The 16,804-nt window shown below is 65.3% G+C and overlaps 1 protein-coding gene across 2 annotated transcripts; it reads left to right on the top strand.

Annotated features, from left to right (window-relative positions):
- The first annotated feature begins 249 nt into the window (after positions 1–249).
- Positions 250–16,777, top strand: LOC133229161 (glutathione hydrolase 1 proenzyme). 2 transcript variants are annotated; one of them, XM_061385531.1, is made up of 15 exons: positions 250–840; positions 1,638–1,751; positions 6,663–6,830; positions 7,283–7,446; positions 8,003–8,133; positions 8,215–8,301; positions 11,321–11,513; positions 11,717–11,874; positions 12,766–12,915; positions 13,208–13,344; positions 15,230–15,417; positions 15,564–15,691; positions 15,782–15,894; positions 15,978–16,091; positions 16,489–16,777. In XM_061385531.1, the coding sequence occupies exons 4-15, from the start codon at positions 7,286–7,288 to the stop codon at positions 16,633–16,635; spliced, it is 1,707 nt and encodes a 568-aa protein (XP_061241515.1). In that variant the 5' UTR covers positions 250–840; positions 1,638–1,751; positions 6,663–6,830; positions 7,283–7,285; the 3' UTR covers positions 16,636–16,777. The 2 variants fall into 2 exon arrangements, with proteins under 2 accessions (XP_061241515.1, XP_061241516.1); XM_061385532.1 differs by having other exon boundaries at positions 830–1,033.
- The last annotated feature ends 27 nt before the right edge of the window (positions 16,778–16,804 follow it).

The raw sequence follows: 16,804 nt of genomic DNA, 5'->3' as shown, positions 1-16,804 counted from the left end.
CCCCCCACCCAGGGCCTGGCCTCCCCAGTCCAATCCCAGTGGTGCTAGACACCGCCCCCCGCCGCGACGGCCTGGGGTGTCCTGGGCTCCCCCTCCACGCAGACCAGACTGTGCTACCCATCTTGCGTCCAGCTGGGGGCTCCTGGAGAGAAGAAACGGCATGGGCCAGAGGGGAGAGCGAGGGAACGAATGAATGATGGGTGCGTATGTACAGGCTGCAGGTGGCGTGTGGCCCTCAGAGGCTTGGGCAGGCTTGCACCTGCCGGCCTTGTGGGGGCAAGCACCCCACCCCATCCCGCTGGGCAGGGGTGTGAGCAGACCACCCCATCATCCATCAACCCGCCTGCTCGCGACCCCAGAAAGTTGGGGGGCTGAGGAAAGGCTCCCCGGGTCATGTGACTCCCTTCTGTCCCTGTGACCAGGGTCCTTCGAGTGACAGCCTGTGGATGCCTGCGGCCCCGGGGCTGGGGGAAAGGGCATCCCGTGGCCAGAAGTGGGGGCCACCCCCCTGGATATCCTAAGGGGCCAGGAGAGACCCATTGCCCGACCTGCCCCTGCTGGAAGCCCGGCCTCATTCGGCTCCACAGAGGCCCTCAGAACTCAGGTCCTTTTATCCTGGGCTGGGGATCCACCGGGCTGGAAGAGGCTGGCCACTGTCCGGGTCACACGGCCCCCTGGGGCAGGACCCAGGGCCGCTCCTCCCCCCACCTGGAAGGGTGCCTGTGCCTTTAAAGCCTCCCCCACTCCGGCCCGCGGGCGGGAGAAGAGGGGAGGAGCCGGCACGGGACTGAGCTCCTTGCCTGGTGCTGGAGCAGACCGGAGGACCAGCCTTGCAGCCAGGTGAGCTGGGGCAGGGCGGGGGTCCGGCTGTGCCCCGCTGCTGTGTGACCCCGAAGCCGTCGCTCACCCTCTCTGAGCTGCCGGGGCTGGGGCATGGGACCCCAGGGCAGCCCAGACCTGGGGCCTTTTCGGGGGTATCGGAGCGCTGGGTCCCAGCCCCAGCTCTGTTCTGTCCCAGCTGTGCTCTGAACAGGTCGCTCTTCCTCTCTGAGCCTCAGTTTATGCACCTGTGTAATGGGAGTGGGCAGCCCTTCAGGGTTATGGGGGCGAGGCTGGTGCGCCGGGTCACCCAGAGGGATAGCGCAGGGAGGTCGCGCAGAGGGGCAGAGCCTGAGGCCCTTGGCCTAACCGGGTCTGGCCTGGGAGCCTCTTGTCTGTCGTCCGGTAAGTGGTCTGAGGCCACCTGACCAGGCTTCCCGGCTGACCTGGCCACGGGTGTGGGGTGGGTGGAGGAGGCCGGGGGAATGGGCTTCTCGGATTGAGAGGGAGGGTGGCCCAGCATGGAGAAACTGAGGCCTGGAAGGGTGGAGCAGTCTGGGCTCATGGTGAGGTCGCTGGGGGGGTCTGGAGTAGAGACGGGCAGCGGTGGGGGCTGGGCGCCGTGCCCCCACCTTGGGCTCTGGGGGGCGGAGGGGCAGGCCAGTGGCGCAGGGGGGTGACTGCACAGCCCCAGGGGGTGCCCACCCCCTCCTGGTCCTCGCAGGCTCCGACAGCCGTCTGGACAGGCTTCCGGCTGAGAGGGGTCATCGGGTCTCGGCGGAAGGAGCCGTTTCTAATTCTCAACCCTGTTCCACCAGGGTGGGCGGCGCAGGGCACGGACCCCAGGTGCGGTCCGGGTGTGGTGCCGAGCTTCCTGCCCAAGGCTGTGCTCTTGGACCCGGGGGACGCGACTCTTCACTGCCCGCCAGGTGGTAAGTGGGGCGCGGGGTGCCTACCTGCCCGTCCACGTGCCTGCGGGCCCGAGTCACCCCTGCCTGAGCCTCGGCTTCCGGCCGGCCTCTGAACGGCTCTGGGGCTCTGCCCAGTTTCACCCCTCTGATTCGGGCGGGAGGATTAGCGGAGAAACCCCAGGCTGTCGGCGTGCCTCATCTCTTCACGCTCTCACTGCGTGTCCTGGAACCTGCTCGCTCAGCCCAGATTCCTCATGGGCGTGAGTGTGTGCGCGCGTGCGTGTGTGTGTGTGTGTGTGTGTGTGTGTGTGTGCGCGCGTGCATTCGCTGGGAGCAGGTGGTGCATGGCAGACTCAACATCTCTGGGTGCGTGAGACTTGCATACTCCTGGGGCCAGGGAGCTCACCACCTTCTGTGCCTGGCACAGGAGCCCTGGGGTCTGGGGGGGACCTCCAGCCCAGAGCCCCTGCAGTGGGGGTGGGGGCCAGCCTGGACGGAGCGTGACACACTCGACGTGGGAGGATGGGCTTTATTGTTCCGAACGTCTTGCCTATGTTGACTCCGCCCGTGAGGCCGTCCTCCCCGAGAAGCTGCAGCTGCTGCTCGGCTCCTCCTGGGCCTCATGGCAGGCCCTCCAGCCGGTCCCAGCCCAGGGTCTTCCTGCTGGGGTCACCTGTAGGGTCTGGGTCCTCCTCTGTCCATTCAGGCCTTTTTCTGACCTCCCTGCCACCCCAGGCAGGGAGGAAGCCATTGAGCAAGCTCAGGCAGGCGGGGCAGAGGCCTGTGGCTTCCTACCGCAGAAGCCTCCCTGCCGATGGTCCGGTTGTGCAGCCGCTCAGGCAGGACCAAGTGCCCTGGTGTTGCTGGCTGGCAGCCAGCCCTTGGGGACGGGTCTTGAGCCTCGGTCCCTGGCTCCTGCCTCGTCCCATCTTCTCAATCACCCTGGTCTGCAGGGGACAGGATGACATCCAGGGAAAGAGCGGTCGGGGCATTCCCAGCCTGGGGTCGTGGTGGAGAGCTCACGGGAGCGGAGAGCTCACAGCCGCCCCCCCCCCCGCCCCCGGCGGAGCCCGCCCGAGGGCAGCAGTGTGTTCCGGCTGTGTGGCCCCGGGGGCGGCCGTGCCTGCTCGGCCTCTGTCTCCTCCACAAGGCCTCTGCGCAGCCCTGTGGGCTTTTTGCAGATTAGATAGTGCAGGTATGGGGCTGGGGGCTTCGGGGCAGCCTAGATGCAGCGAGCCAGGCGCCAGGAGAGGGAGGCCTGACTCGGGAAGCGGCTGATCCTTGCGCTTGGCAGATGAAGGCCAAAGCGAGGTGGGGCATCGTCCAAGATCCCCGGGCAGGTCTGGAGCTGCTCCCGACTCCACTCCCGCGTGTCCGGGACACTCAGCCCCTCGGGGCAGGTACAGGGTGGCCAGGTGTGTGTGCCCTGCTGGTCTGTGCGGCCTTGGACCCGCTCTGGCCCTCTCTGGACCCTGCCTTCCCAGGCTGGGCAGCTGGTTCCTCGGGCCTGGGGCGCCACCATTATGGGATAGACGGTGGAAGCTTCTGGGCATGAAGCAGGAGGGAGGTGGTGCCCTCTCCGCCCAGCTGTGGGGTGTGGTGGGCCTCTCGGTCTGGGTTCTGCCCGGTGCCCGTACCACCCCAGCCCTGCTGCATGGCCTCAGGAACCGTCTCTGGGCCTGGCGTTCAGACACCCTGAGCCAGGACAGGGCGGGGCGGCGGGAGACCCACCCTGGGGCTCGCAGAGAGGCCCACAGACACCATCCTGTGGGACAAGGATTGCCTTGCCTCTGTCAAGCGATGCTCCTTCCCCGTTGGGGCCACACCCCTCGCCTGCTGCCACCACCCAGGGGTCACTGCTGACAGCACCTGCCGCCTCCAGGGCCCTCCCAGGGCTGCGTGAACTTTAGCCTCCTGGTGATGGGCGGAGTCCCCGGGCTGCCGTGACAGGACCAGACACAGCCTCTGGCCGCCCTCCCTGCCATGTTCTGTCTTTGGGGATTGCCCACTCTCCACAGGGATTCAAAGTGCCCCCTGTCATGGCAGTCTGAGCGCGGCTTGGGAAAGCATTTCGGAAAGGAGTGAGTTTTTTGAGAATAAACAGCAGAGATGTGCAAGTGTTAGTCGCAACTCTTAGTGACCCCACGGACTGTGGCCCGCCAGGCTCCTCTGTCCACGGGGATTCTCCAGGCAAGAACACTGGTGTGGGTTGCCGTGCCTTCCTCCAGGGGATCTTCCCGACACAGGGGTTGAACTCAGGTCTCCTGCTGCAGCAGGCCTGATCACGGGTGGCTTGGCCTACAGCGGCATGGAGCAGGACCTGGGTTCCCAAACAGAGGCTGAGCCCGTTCGCAGTGCTGAGACCACCGGATCCCAACCACTAGACCAGTGGTCAGTGACAAGAGCCCTGGCCCTTCAGCTTTGCTGGAAAGAGTTTTCCACCAAGACGGAAAGCAGTGAAGCAAGTCAAGTGGTTACCAGGCAGAGAGTACAGTGCGCGTGGAAAGACACAGTGGGCTCGGAGGGAGAGACCCCAGGCTGCGTCCACCTGGCAGTTTAAATCACTCTATGGGGCGTTTCTTTCCGTTCCCCTCTAGCCAGGCCTTGCGATTTGCCTCCTGCACGGGTTTGGTATATCTCAGGACCCTGCCCTGTGTGTGCACGCATCTCAGCCAAAAGGGAGTCTACTGCGGGTAGAGCATCCTTGACGTGACTCCCCGTCGGCCTCCAAGGAGCCTTTTCTGTGCCTGTGTGGTCAGGGAGAAGAAATCTGTGATCCATGCAGGGTCCAGTCTCCTCCCTTAATTGTCCTGCTGTTCTTATCTTGGAGTTTCGGTTGAAAGACTGTGAATCTCTGCCGGCTTCATCCTGGTGGAGGGAGGGAGCATCTGACCTCCTGACAGCCTAGGGAGAACTGACACTTTCCATGGGTTAGCAGAAAATATTTATAGCCTTGAGACAAAGAAAATTCCCGCTGGAAGGGTGGCATTAGGTGATTAGTTAGGGCGTTATAGGGTGAGGACCGGGTGGGCATTTTTGCATCACTGGGGGTCAGGAAGCTGGCTGGTAAGGATCAGGGAGGCTTTTGACAATGGTCCCAGTGGGGCTCAGTCTGTCCCAGAAAAGACTTTCATTCTGGGCTCTGGGGCTGTGGCCTTGGGATAGGACTCCACGCCCTTGGGAGGGCCTCTGGCCCCCTGCGCCCCTCGCGAGACTAGGTGAGGGTTCCTCAGCCCCTCTGCTCCTCCTGGGGGGGGAGCCCACCCCAGCTCCTAGCTCCCAGCTCCCAGCCCAGCTCTGGACCCCCTGAGGAGCCCTGCAGGGCCCGCGGGTGTGGCTCCAGGCGGCACCTGGGGTGGGGGGCCTGGCCTGTGCCTAGAGGGACTTTCCCAGGCAGACAAGTCGGCCTCCCCGGCCAGTGCCCCAGCCTGTCGCCCAGCTTCTTTTGAGAAGCAGTGGGGGTATCGTGGCCCCCCAGGCCTCGGGTAAGCCAGCTAGGGTCAGGAGGAGCCCGGCTGCTGCTGGAGGCCCAGCACCCCTTCTCTGGCCTCAGTTTCCCCTCCTGACACCGATTTGGGTGAGAGCCAGCCTGGTGGCAGGGGGGTCGGGGGGGTGGGGCTTGGATGTGGTTTTGGCCAGTCCAAAAATGTGGGGGGCAGGGATGGGAGACCAAAGCCAGTCCCCCAGCAGGGTGTCTTCCTCTGGGCTTCCTGTGGGGGCTGGGCCAGGCCTCCCGCCTGCCCGGCCTGGGATGAGAGGAAGAGGGAGAGGGCCCACCGCTTCCGCATGCTCCGGAAGGCTAAGCCTTGCGGGTACCCCCGGCCCTCCGGGGAGCCCACTTGGGCCCTTGGCAGAAAGCTGGACAGAGGGGAGGCCAGACCTCAGGAGGCCTTGGCTGGCTTCTCCCCGGGGCCCGGGTGAGGAGAGGATGCAGAGTAGGATGAGGGTCTCAGCTGAGGGTCCCAAGCCCAGGAGAAATGCCCAGCATGCCCTCGAGGTGCCCAGCGTGGCCAGACCCAGTGAACAGGCCTGGGGCCCAGGACATGCCCTGAGGGCTCTCCGGCCCGGTGGAGGGTGGAGGGCAGAGGGCACGGAACCATCCCAGGGTGGGCCCCTCTGAGTAGGAACCGGGCGAGGCAGAGGGGTCCCGGCCTGGGGTTTTCTGGCAGAACATCGCCCTTCAAGGGGGGAACTGAATTTGGGAGAGAGGGCCTTCCCCCTCTGACACCCGTTGGGCTACACACCCCTCACCTGTCATCCTTGCCACTGGGACCCCATGGTCAATGGCTGTCCCTCCATGTCCAGCCTGGCAGGAAGTCACCAGAGAAGCCCACGGTGTCAGGGTGCGGTGAGGCCGACGGGCTCCCCGCCCTGCCCACAGGCCTCCAGCCTCCCCCAAGTGGAGCCAGTACGCAGCTGACGCTTGACACCTGGCTCAAGGGCACAGAATCTGCCTGCGGTGCAGGAGCACAGGGCTCATCCCTGGGTGCGGAAGACCCCCTGAAGCAGGGAAATGGCAACCCGCTCCAAAGCATCCTTGCCTGGAGAGCCCCGTGGACAGAGGAGCCCGGCGGGCTGCAGTCTGTGGGGTCACAGAGAGTCAGACACAGCTATGCAACTTACACATTCACACTTTCAACCCATTTCATCTCTCATTGCACTGGACGGATGGCCAGTGACTTTCCCAAGACCCCACGCAGGTGAGACGCGGCAGGCCGGCCTCGGACCCCACGTGGCCGACACAGTGGCCCTCACCCGTTGGTCACATGCCAGCTCCCTGTGACACACACACACACACCCCATGCCTGGGAGAAAGGCCCTCGGAGGCGGAGTTCACACCAACGTGGGAGCGGCTGACAGCTTCCTCTTGGAGACACAAAAACTCCTCACATAGCTACCCAGAGGCTTCAGAGACACCCTCTCCATTTGCAGGAGGACGAACAGGCTGCGTGCTCTGGAAGTCTCCTTGGAGCAGGTTCTGTGGTCACGGGCTCCCACGGAGCGTGAAGGAGGCCCCAGCTATTTCTGCAGCCGGTCCAGCCCACACCGTCTCTGTGGCCCCCTCCCTGGGAGGCTCGGGCCGCCCACCCGCTGAAGAAGGTAGGCTCTGGCCCCGCGGCGGCCAGGAGACGTGGGTTCCCCGCTCCGGCTTTGAGCGCACTGGAGGCTGGCCCCACACTCTGCGGCCAGTCACCTGGGGCCCCAAGGACAGCGTTGGGAAGGAGTCAGGCCAGGCCTGTCCCTCCCGGGGTGACCTGAAGGCCACCGTGAGGGCTCGGCCACCATAAGGAGCCAGGCAGGTCTGGGGGGGCTCCCCTCCCGGGAAGGGTCCCTGCCAGAGGGGGCCCTAAGTCTGAGCAGGAGGATTTAGGGGGCAGAGATGGGCCAGGAGCTGCTGAGAGAGGGCATGGCCTGAGCAAAGACGGGAAGGAGGCCTGACATGTCCTTCTGAGGCCGGACTGTGTGCCGTGCCCCGGGAGGCGAGGCTGTGTCCCCGGGTCCGGTCGGCGGTCGGCCCCCTGACCTGCCACCCCTGCGCCTCGCACCTGCAGAGCATGAAGAAGCGGTCCATACTGCTGGCCTTGGGGGCTGTGGTCTTGGTCCTCCTCATCATTGGGCTCTGCATCTGGCTGCCCGAGACCTCCAAGCCGCAGAGCCACGTGTACCCCAGGGCCGCCGTGGCCGCGGACGCCAAGCTCTGCTCAGAGATCGGCAGGTGAGTGGGGCCCCAGGCCCGGGCGACCGTCCCCGTCAGTGCCCCGGGGCATCACCCTCACCCCTCTGGGGCTCAATCCCTGCCCCCGCCGGCCCTGGTCATCAGGCTGCCTGGGCGAGCAGTGTTCGAGCACACGGGGCTGCCCCTCCCATCCGTGGACCTTCCCGGCAGCCTCCGGTCAGGGGTGAAGGGGACCCTGGAGCTGAGGGTAGAGTGTGGGGGTCTCCCAGTGACCGGCTGGACCCCTTTCTCAGTTCAAGGCTGTCTGCCTCTTCAGAGAAACTCTGCTGTTTGACGCTCCTTGTAGGCCCACAACTCACGCATACAAAAGTCAGGTCTCACACGGGAAAAAGATGATATTAATAAAAAAAAGTGACGAGTTTTCATTCTTTTCCGATTATCAAAGTCATGTCCATCTGTCGGCGTGAAAAGCCCGTTGGTTTTCAAATACGACAAATTTTTTGCATTAAAAAGTAAAACCTGTGGGCTCCTCTCGGTCCACCCTGGGGCGGGGTGGCCCGTCCGAGCCGCTCACCCCTGCCCGTGCCACCGGCAGGGACGTGTTGCTGGATGGCGGCTCGGCGGTGGACGCAGCCATCGCGGCTCTGCTGTGCATGGGGCTCCTGAATGCCCACAGCATGGGCATCGGGGGCGGCCTGTTCCTCACCATCTACAACAGCACCACGCGTGAGTGCCCGGCGGGGTGGGCTCCAGGGGCAGGGAGGGGCCGGGGGCCGTGCAGCCCGCCCACCCGCCCTGCCATTCCAGGGAAGGCTGAGGTCATCAACGCCCGCGAGGTGGCCCCGCGGCTGGCCTCCGCCAGCATGTTCAACAGCTCGGAGCAGTCGGAGGAAGGTGAGAGCGGGCTCGGGGCGGATGTGGGGCCAGGATGAGCTACCTGCAGCTGGGGGTGGCCCTCCCGTCCCTTCAGGCCCACAGCATCCCCACCATGGAGGATCCAGCCCATCATCACAGACTAAAGGGCCTTTCTGCTCAGGCCCCTCCAGGGCCACAGGGAGCTAGAGAAACAGAATGATCCCTGTTGCAACTGCGTATGGATCAGGGCCAGCGCCCTGCTCAGTCATCTGCACCCACGGCGAGCCCCTTGAACCCTCCCTGCACACTTGGCAGGGGAGCTCGGTGCAGATTCCCATCGGATAGCTGGGGACGCTGAGGCCCACCCAGAGAGCCCATGTAGACTGACCAAGGCCACACACAGCTTTCCAGGTGGCTCAGTGGTAAAGAATCCGCCCCCAGTGTGGGAGACCCAGGTTCAATCCCTGGGTTGGGAAGACCCCCTGGAGAAGGGCATGGCAACCCACTTCAGTATTCTTGCCTGGAGAATCCCAGGGACAGAGGAGCCTGGTGGGCTACAGACCACAGGTCACAAAGAGTCAGACACGACTGAGTGCACGCGTGCACACACACACACACACACACACACACACACACACGGTCACCCAGCTGGATGGTGGGAAAGCTGAGTTTGAACACACCTGTTGTGTTTTTAAAGAGCATCCAAGTCACTCGTCGTGGGGTCAGCTGTCTAGATTATGGCGGAGTTTCTTTTCTAACCTACCCTTCAGCCCCAGAGTACACCCTGCAGGGACCCCGGTGGACTGTAAGACAAGGCTGGAGGGAGGAGGATGGAGATTAAAGGCCCGAGTGGGTCTGACCCCTCCTGCAGGCCTTGCTCCTGGGGGACCTAGAGGGCTCTGGGAGCAGCCCTTTGGGAATTCTCTTTCTTTCCAACACACAGTCTTTGAGTTTTTACCCGCTGGGAAGCTCACCAGGTGTAGCCATGAAATCATTCAGGGTGTGAGATGGTAAGAATCTTACAGACTTGGCATTTTGCATTCTTGAGACTCCTGCGTTTGACTCGGGCTTGTCGGGTGTTGGGGCTGTTCCCCAGCCAGTAGAAACAAAGGAAACAGGTGAAGGGCACCATCCAGAAGGAGCAGAGGGGAGATGGCACGGGTGTGCCCGGTGCCACCACACAGCCTGGAAGGCGGACGCGGGCAGGGTGAGAGGGCACGTGGGCTTAGCAGGTGCAAAGGCCTGGAGGCTGGGGCTGGGGTGGGGGGTGGGCGTCTGGGGGGAGCAGGAGGACGCAGGGTCAAGTCGTGTTGGACGTTGTGATGAGTCATCGTGAAGACCCAGCCTTGTGTCTGAAGGAGGGGCAGGTGTTCCCTGCGTCGGAGGGCACTGGGGGCATCTGGCTCTTTTGTGACGGGACCCCTTGGGCTGCCAGTCAGGTGGCCCATTGGGAAGTCCCGTGATGGGCAGGGATGCTGAGGGCTGGTGCCCAGCACACTCAGAGGGCGGAGCCGTGGATCTGCTGATGGGTCTGCTCTGACACACAGCCAGGGGTCCCGGGGAGGACAGAGTGGCCCTCACGGAGACTGGCAAGGCTGCCAGTGAGTCCCCCTTGAGATCAGATACCCTCAGATCTGGCCATCAGGGGAGCAGCCTCGAGAGTTCAGCCTGGGGGCTGTCAGCACGTAACGGGGCGCAGTGGTAAAGAATCTGCCTGCCAGGGCCGGAGGTGCTAGAGACCTGGGTTCAATCCCGGGGTCGGGAAGATCCCTTGGAGGAGAAAATGGCAACCCACTCCAGTGTTCTTGCCTGGAGAGTCCCATGGACAGAGAAGCCTGGCAGCAGGCTGCAGTCCATGGGGTCCCAGAAGTCAGACATAACCTCATGTGCACACGCACTCTGGACCAGGCAGCCTGGTGTGCAGGAGGGCAGACAGAGGAGAGGCCGGGAGATGCAGAAGCAACCCGGGGAGAGGGGGATGGACCAGGTGAGATGGGAAAGGGGCTGGGCTCCCTGCTGAGAGGGCGGCCCAGGGCCTCACGGGCCTGAGGTCAGGCCCACACGTGAAGGGGAGGGACGTGTGCTGGCTGGCAGACCTTCCGGGAGGTGATGTGGTAACAACCCGGCCCTAGGAACCTCGTGCCCCACTTCAGGGTGGTAGAGGCCGCTCGAGAGCCTGGGAGTGGCCGAAACGCGCCCCCCCGCCCCCCGCCCCGCATCTCGGGTGAAAGCAGGAAGGGGCCTGGGAGCTGGGCAGTGCTGAGGCTTTCTGTGTCAGGGCCGAGCCCTAGGGCACGCTGGCGGGCGGTGGGGCCTGGCGGGGAGCTGGGGTCCGGGGCTCTGTCTCCAGTGGCATCCTGGCTCCTCAAAGGACGGAGCTGGGAACCAAAACCCTCATGGTCAGATGGGGAAACTCAGGCCCAGAGAGGGCCCGGTGCAGGGGTCTGGGACAGAGGAAGAGGGGCTCTTGCTTTGGCACCAGCCTTGCGGGTGGTCTGCGGCTTCAACTGGGGGCCTTGGCGGGTTCCAAGGGAAGCCTTGAATCATACAGGGTGAAGGGGCTCGTAACCCCAGAGGCTCAGACAAAGAGGTGGTGAGGTACGGCTTCCGTATGCTCTCGCTGCTCAGCCGTGCGCCTGGGCCAGGTTTTCAGACACGGGGCCGCTGCAGAGACAGACGTTAGGCCTGGGGGACAGCGGGACCCCCCGCACGTGCCCCCAGCAGACACCCGGAGCAGAGTCACCTTCCTGCCTGCCAGGTCAAGTGTGTCAGTCACTCAGCTGCGTCCGACTGTTTAAGACCCCGTGGACTGTAGCCCTCCAGGCTCCTCTGTCCTCGGGATTCTCCAGGCAAGAATGCTGGAGTGGGTTGCCATTTCCTTCTCAGGGGGTCTTCCTGACCCAGGATTGAGTCCGGGTCTCCTGCCCTGCAGGCGGATTCTTTACCCTTTACCAGGCACAACCGCAAGCATGCATTCCTTCCTGAGCCTCCGGGTCCCACCCGGGACGTGCCTGGACCTTCCCGTGCGGACCACCGGCCGGTGCCTCTCCTTTCGCAGGCGGGCTGTCGGTGGCGGTTCCGGGCGAGCTCCGCGGCTACGAGCTGGCGCATCAGCGGCACGGGCGGCTGCCCTGGGCGCGCCTCTTCCAGCCCAGCATCGAGCTGGCCCGCCAGGGCTTCCCGGTGGGGAAGGCCTTGGCGGGAGCCCTGCAGAGGCAGCGGGAGACGGTGGAGCGGCACCCCGCGCTGTGGTACGCCTGTGTCCCCGCCGTGGGCGGCCACCCGGGGACCGGAGCCCTGACTGTCTGAGCCCGGGGCGGGGGTGGGTCCGGGCCCCAGCTGGGCTGGACACCGTGGGCAGGGGCGCCCGTCCCTTGGTCTCCTGTGGGGATGGGGGCTGGATGGCTGAGCCCGCCCCCACGCCTGCCTCACAAGAGCACCCCCGCCGCTCCAGCGAGGTGTTCTGCCGCGACGGGAAGGTGATGCGGGAGGGGGACCGCGTGACCATGCCGCGGCTGGCCGACACCTTGGAGACGCTGGCCTCGGAGGGCGCCCAGGCCTTCTACAACGGGAGCCTCACGGCCCAGATTGTCAAGGACGTCCAGGAGGCCGGTGAGTGGGCGACACCGCAGGCCTGTGGCTGGAAGCTCCGCGCCGGGAACCTTGAGCCTGGGGTCCTCGGGTCCTGCCTGGGCGCTGGGCCCTTAGGGAGTGCCTGGTGGGGGCGGGTCACAAGTGTGTCTGCAGCATGGATTCACAGCTCCTGGTTAAGGCAACGCTGAGGGAATTCCTGCAGTCTAGGACAGGAAGCCCGGGGCTGCAGGCTTGGGGGCACTGAGGGGTGGGCAGGAATGCAGTTGGAGGCAGGAGCCAGGATTGGGGAAAGCACGCAGGTGCAAACCCCAGAGGACTTCCTGGAGGAGGTGGCGCCTGAGCCACAGGTGAGGTTGGACTTTGCAGGCAGAGAGAACAGTCTGAGGCTTGGAGACAGGGGCTTTGATTCTCCAGGAGGATCACGGGGAAGGAGGGTGGGCTTGCTGAGAGGGGTGTGGGGGGTGCTGCATGCAGGGGACTTGTGGGTAGGTTCTGCTGGATTTAGGAGTCCCGGTTGCCTCTCTTTCCCGCCCCTGCCTCCCTAAGCTGTGTGCCAGGGAGGAGGGCGATTAGCGTATCGACCTTTACCACTGACGCCGGAAATTAGCCTAAAAATACTTCAAACACTTCATCTGTCTGGAGCCAGTTTCCCTGGAGAATTATTAAGGCCCTCCCTCCACCCACCCACTAGTCAGAGGAGGAGGAGGCTGATGGGAGACGGGGGACCTCTGGCCCCCTGAGAGGACACGTGTCGGACCTGGAGGCCAGAGGTGCAGCAGGTGGAGGACGCTGGCCTGGGCCTGGCCCCGGGGAGGTGGCACAGTCGGGGAGCATGGGGGGGCGGTGGATGGGGCTCCCCACTTGATGGTCCCCTAGGAGTGTGTCTCATCCCCGGGCCCCCCGCTGCAGGGGGCATCGTGACGGCCGAGGACCTGAACAGCTACCGGGCGGAGCTGGTTGAGCAGCCGCTGAGCATCAGCCTCGGGGACGCCCAGCTCTACGTGCCCAGTGCCCCGCTCAGCGGGCCCGTGCTGGCCCTCATCATCAACATCCTCAAAGGTCAGCCGTGTCCCAGGCTGCGGGCTGGGCGGCCCGGGCCGGGGGCACGCCCGGTGGATCTGGGCGGTCATCCGCCACCCTGGGGCCTGGGTAACCCTGTGGCTGACGTGTGCTGCCCAGACACGGGGACCTTTGCTTCCTTCCCCCGCCTCCCAAGCAGGCACTGCCATCGGATAGTAAATGTTCCCCTTCTCAGGGTGAGCCGAGTGACTCAGGGAGGCCTCCCAGGGACCCCACTGTCCTGGCAAAGGGGACCCAGGACGCTGGGGTCACTGTGGCTCTGCCCGACCAGGGTACAACTTCTCCCGGGCGAGCGTGGAGATGCCTGAGCAGAAGGGCCTGACCTACCACCGCATCGTGGAGGCCTTCCGCTTTGCCTACGCCAAGAGGACCCTGCTTGGGGACCCCAAGTTTGTCAATGTGACTGAGGTAAGGGGGCAGGGGGCTCAGCCCCACTCTGGCTTATTCCTCGGTTTACAGTGCCAAGTTTGGGCTCGGGGCCACCAGGTGCTGGGTGGACTGCTGACCGCGTGCTGGCCTCTGTGCCAGGGCGCTCTCACTGGGGGAGTGGGGGTGCTGGGGGCGGTCCTTAATGCCTGCCTCCTCCGCCACCCTCCGGCTTCGGGGCCTCAGCACGAGCTGTGTCCTTGGCCTGGAAGCCCCTGGAGCTGTCAGCGCCGAGGTGGGGGCCGAGCGCACAGGGGCGTCCCAGCCCACAGGGCTGATGACGAGGTTCGATCCAGGTGGGCAGAGGCCCTGGCCACACACGCTTCCGGTCACACCAGCTTCCCAGACCCCAGCACCCAACCTGCTCGCTCCCCAGGTGCCTCCCCTCCAACCCGGGCTCCTGGCTGGACACCCCACCCTCACCCCGCCTCCAACCCCATCAGGGCGCTCATCCCCTACGCCTGGAGCCCTTCCCTCCACCCCCTCCAGGCCCTGACCATGCCTCCCCTCGGGCCCCTCCACTCCGGCCCCTCCACAGCATCCCACCCCCTTCACCAGCGCCTCCTCCCCTCAGCTGCTTCCTGTGCAAGGCTGTGGACACGCAGCGTTTCCTCCCCCTCCCGCCTCCAGCTCCCTCTGCTCTGCCTGCTTCTTCTCCTGTTAGGACGCCTGGGTCAGCCTTTCCCCGAGGGCCCCGTCCTTCTCGCCTCCAGTCTCTTAGCCTCAACGGACCCCCGCCCTGGGCTGTTGTCCTTTGGATTTTAAGGCCCGAGGCAGTCGGATTATAGGATGTCCCAGTCCCTGGTCCAGCTGCTGTCTTGGAAGTAGATTTGAACTTAACGGATTAGTCACTTAATCCGTGGGTGTTGCAAGAGCCCACGGCCTCTGCTCAGCCTCCAGGGCCCTGCCTTGCCTGTGAACTCCACAGGTCAGGGCAGCCCATCACACACCCGGGACAGGATCTTCAGGATCCAACAGGCGCGTGTCTCCAGTCAGGCTCCCACCGCCCCCCGGCCGCCCCTTCTGCACCCGCGCCTCCGTCTCCAGTCAGGCTCCCACCACCGGCCCAGTGGTGCTCCGCCCCCGCACACAGGGCCAGAGGGTTAACACCCGTCAGCTGGCCACTTCTCCGCCCCAAGTGCAGGAGGCTTTAAAGGCCTTTTAGGGCCTGTACGGACCTGTGGGGAGAAGGCAGTGGCACCCCACTCCAGTACTCTTGCCTGGAAAATCCCATGGACAGAAGAGCCTGGTGGGCTGCAGTCCATGGGGTCGCACAGAGTCGGACACGACTGAAGCGACTTAGCAGCAGCAGAAGCAAGGACCTGTGGGAGCAGCCCCTGCCAGCATCTTCAACCTCCTCTCTCCCTAACTCCTCTCCCTGTCTGCCTGTCACTCATAAGCCTGCTTCAGGGCCTTTGCATAACCAGTCAGGTGGCTTTCTTCAGATGTCACCTCCTCTGAGAAGCCCTCCCTGACCACTCTCACCCTTCCATCCCTCTCGCCCCTCCCCCTCCCTCCACTTGTTCTTTCTAGTACATCCCTGCCTGCCTTTGTCTTCCCTGCTGTGAGGGTGGGGACGGGCGTGTCTGTTCCCTGCTGGTCCCCCAGTGCTGGACACAACTTACAAGCTCTGTGAATGAGTGAATGAATGGTTGGGTGCAGCGAGAGTCAGGGTTTGGAGGGCATTCAGAGTTGCTGGGCAGCAACAGAGATAGAGCCTGGGGAGAGGGGGTTTGGGCGGGCCACGTGAGACTCAGAGGGTTGTGGTTGGAGCCACGGTCGGGGGCTTCCTGAGAACCGCTCGCACAAGCCTGTGCCCCCTCCTCGCCTCCTTCACCTCCTCAGGGCAGCTCTGGGGTCTCGGCAGGTGGTCCGCAACATGACCTCCGAGTTCTTTGCCGCCCAGCTCTGGGCCCGGATCTCCGACAGCACCACTCACCCAGCCTCCTACTACGAGCCTGAGTTCTACACGCCAGACGGTGGGGGCACCGCCCACCTGTCGGTGGTCTCGGAGGACGGCAGCGCTGTGTCGGCCACCAGCACCATCAACCTCTAGTAGGGCTGCTGGGCGGCCGGGAGGGCCAGGAGCTGCCCGCGTGTCTCAGGAGTGGGGGGCTCCACGTTGGCAGAGTGCCTTTCCAGGGAGCATGTGTTGGTGGGCACGGGGCGGGCTGCCCTGCTCTGACCCTGCCGGCCGGCAGCTTCGGTTCCAAGGTGCGGTCACGGGTCAGCGGGATCCTGTTCAACGATGAGATGGATGACTTCAGCTCCCCCAACATCATCAACCAGTTCGGGGTGCCCCCCTCGCCAGCCAACTTCATCGCTCCAGGTGCGGGGCGCAGGGCCTGGGTGGGGAGCGGGCTGGTGTGCCCGCAGCCGCTGAGCCGGTGCTGTGGCCCCCTTCCCCTCACTGCTTCAGGCAAACAGCCGCTCTCGTCCATGTGCCCCGTGATCATCGTGGGCGACGACGGCCAGGTCCGCATGGTGGTGGGCGCCTCCGGGGGCACCCAGATCACCACGTCCACGGCGCTGGTACGTGCCCGCCCGCCGCCCTCGCCTGAGCGCCCAGCCCCTTGCCTACTGGGCCACGCTGACCCCATCCCCACACCCCTCAGGCCATCATCAACAGCCTGTGGTTCGGCTATGATGCCAAACAGGCGGTGGAGGAGCCCCGGCTGCACAATCAGCTTCTGCCCAACACCACGGTGCTGGAGAAAGGCATCGACCAGGTGGGGCTGGGGGAGTCCCGGTGGGGGCGGGGCGGGGGCGGGGAGACCGAGCCGCGGTGGGGGCGGGGCGGGGCGGGGGAGGGGCCGGGTCCCGGTGGGGTGGGGGCGGCGGAGGGGGACCTAGCCCCGGTGGGGCCCCGGGCCTGCGTCTCCTGATCACCGCAGAGCAGGCAGTGGCTGCTCCCCGCTGCCCGTGGCAGCTGGCCTTCATGCCCACCGCCCGGGTCTCCTCGACCCCCCGGCCCAGAGGCCCGGGCCACCCGCGCGGATGAGAGCCAGTCGGCCCCGCGGCCCCCGGCCTGCCCTTCCTGGCCCCTCAGCCGGCAGCCGCGGCCCCGGGGTGTGTGAAGCCCCGCGGCCCGGGCCCCCCTGAGGCCGCGCCCCCTCCCGCCCGCAGGCGGTGGTCGCGGCCCTGAAGACCCGGCACCACGCCATCGAGGAGACGTCCACCTACATCGCCGTGGTCCAGGCCGTCGTGCGCACAGCCGGCGGCTGGGCGGCCGCCTCGGACTCCAGGAAAGGCGGGGAGCCCGCGGGCTACTGAGCGCTCCGGGGAGGAGAGGCCCGCCGGGGCGCGGGGCCGGGGGTGGGCCTTGGGGGGCTGGCTTCCCCTGGGAGCGGCGCAGCAGGGCAATAAACGCGGCGGCGGCGCCGGGCTCTGGGCTGTCCTGCCGGCCGGCTCCCGACTCCCTGGGCTTCAGCGCGCTGTGTGA

This window comes from Bos javanicus, chromosome 17 (genome assembly GCF_032452875.1).
Source record: "Bos javanicus breed banteng chromosome 17, ARS-OSU_banteng_1.0, whole genome shotgun sequence".
NCBI classification, from domain to species: domain Eukaryota; kingdom Metazoa; phylum Chordata; class Mammalia; order Artiodactyla; family Bovidae; genus Bos; species Bos javanicus.
This window is presented reverse-complemented; position numbering and strand designations above follow the sequence as displayed.

What these genes read in the sequence shown, in the direction of transcription:
- LOC133229161 (XM_061385531.1), top strand. Translation starts at nt 7,286, where the DNA reads ATGAAGAAGCGGTCCATACTGCTGGCCTTGGGGGCTGTGGTCTTGGTC. An exon ending in CAAGGACGTCCAGGAGGCCG is followed by an intron (nt 11,875 to 12,765) that starts GTGAGTGGGCGA and finishes CCCCCGCTGCAG; the next exon opens with GGGGCATCGTGACGGCCGAG. An exon ending in AGCCAACTTCATCGCTCCAG is followed by an intron (nt 15,692 to 15,781) that starts GTGCGGGGCGCA and finishes TCACTGCTTCAG; the next exon opens with GCAAACAGCCGCTCTCGTCC.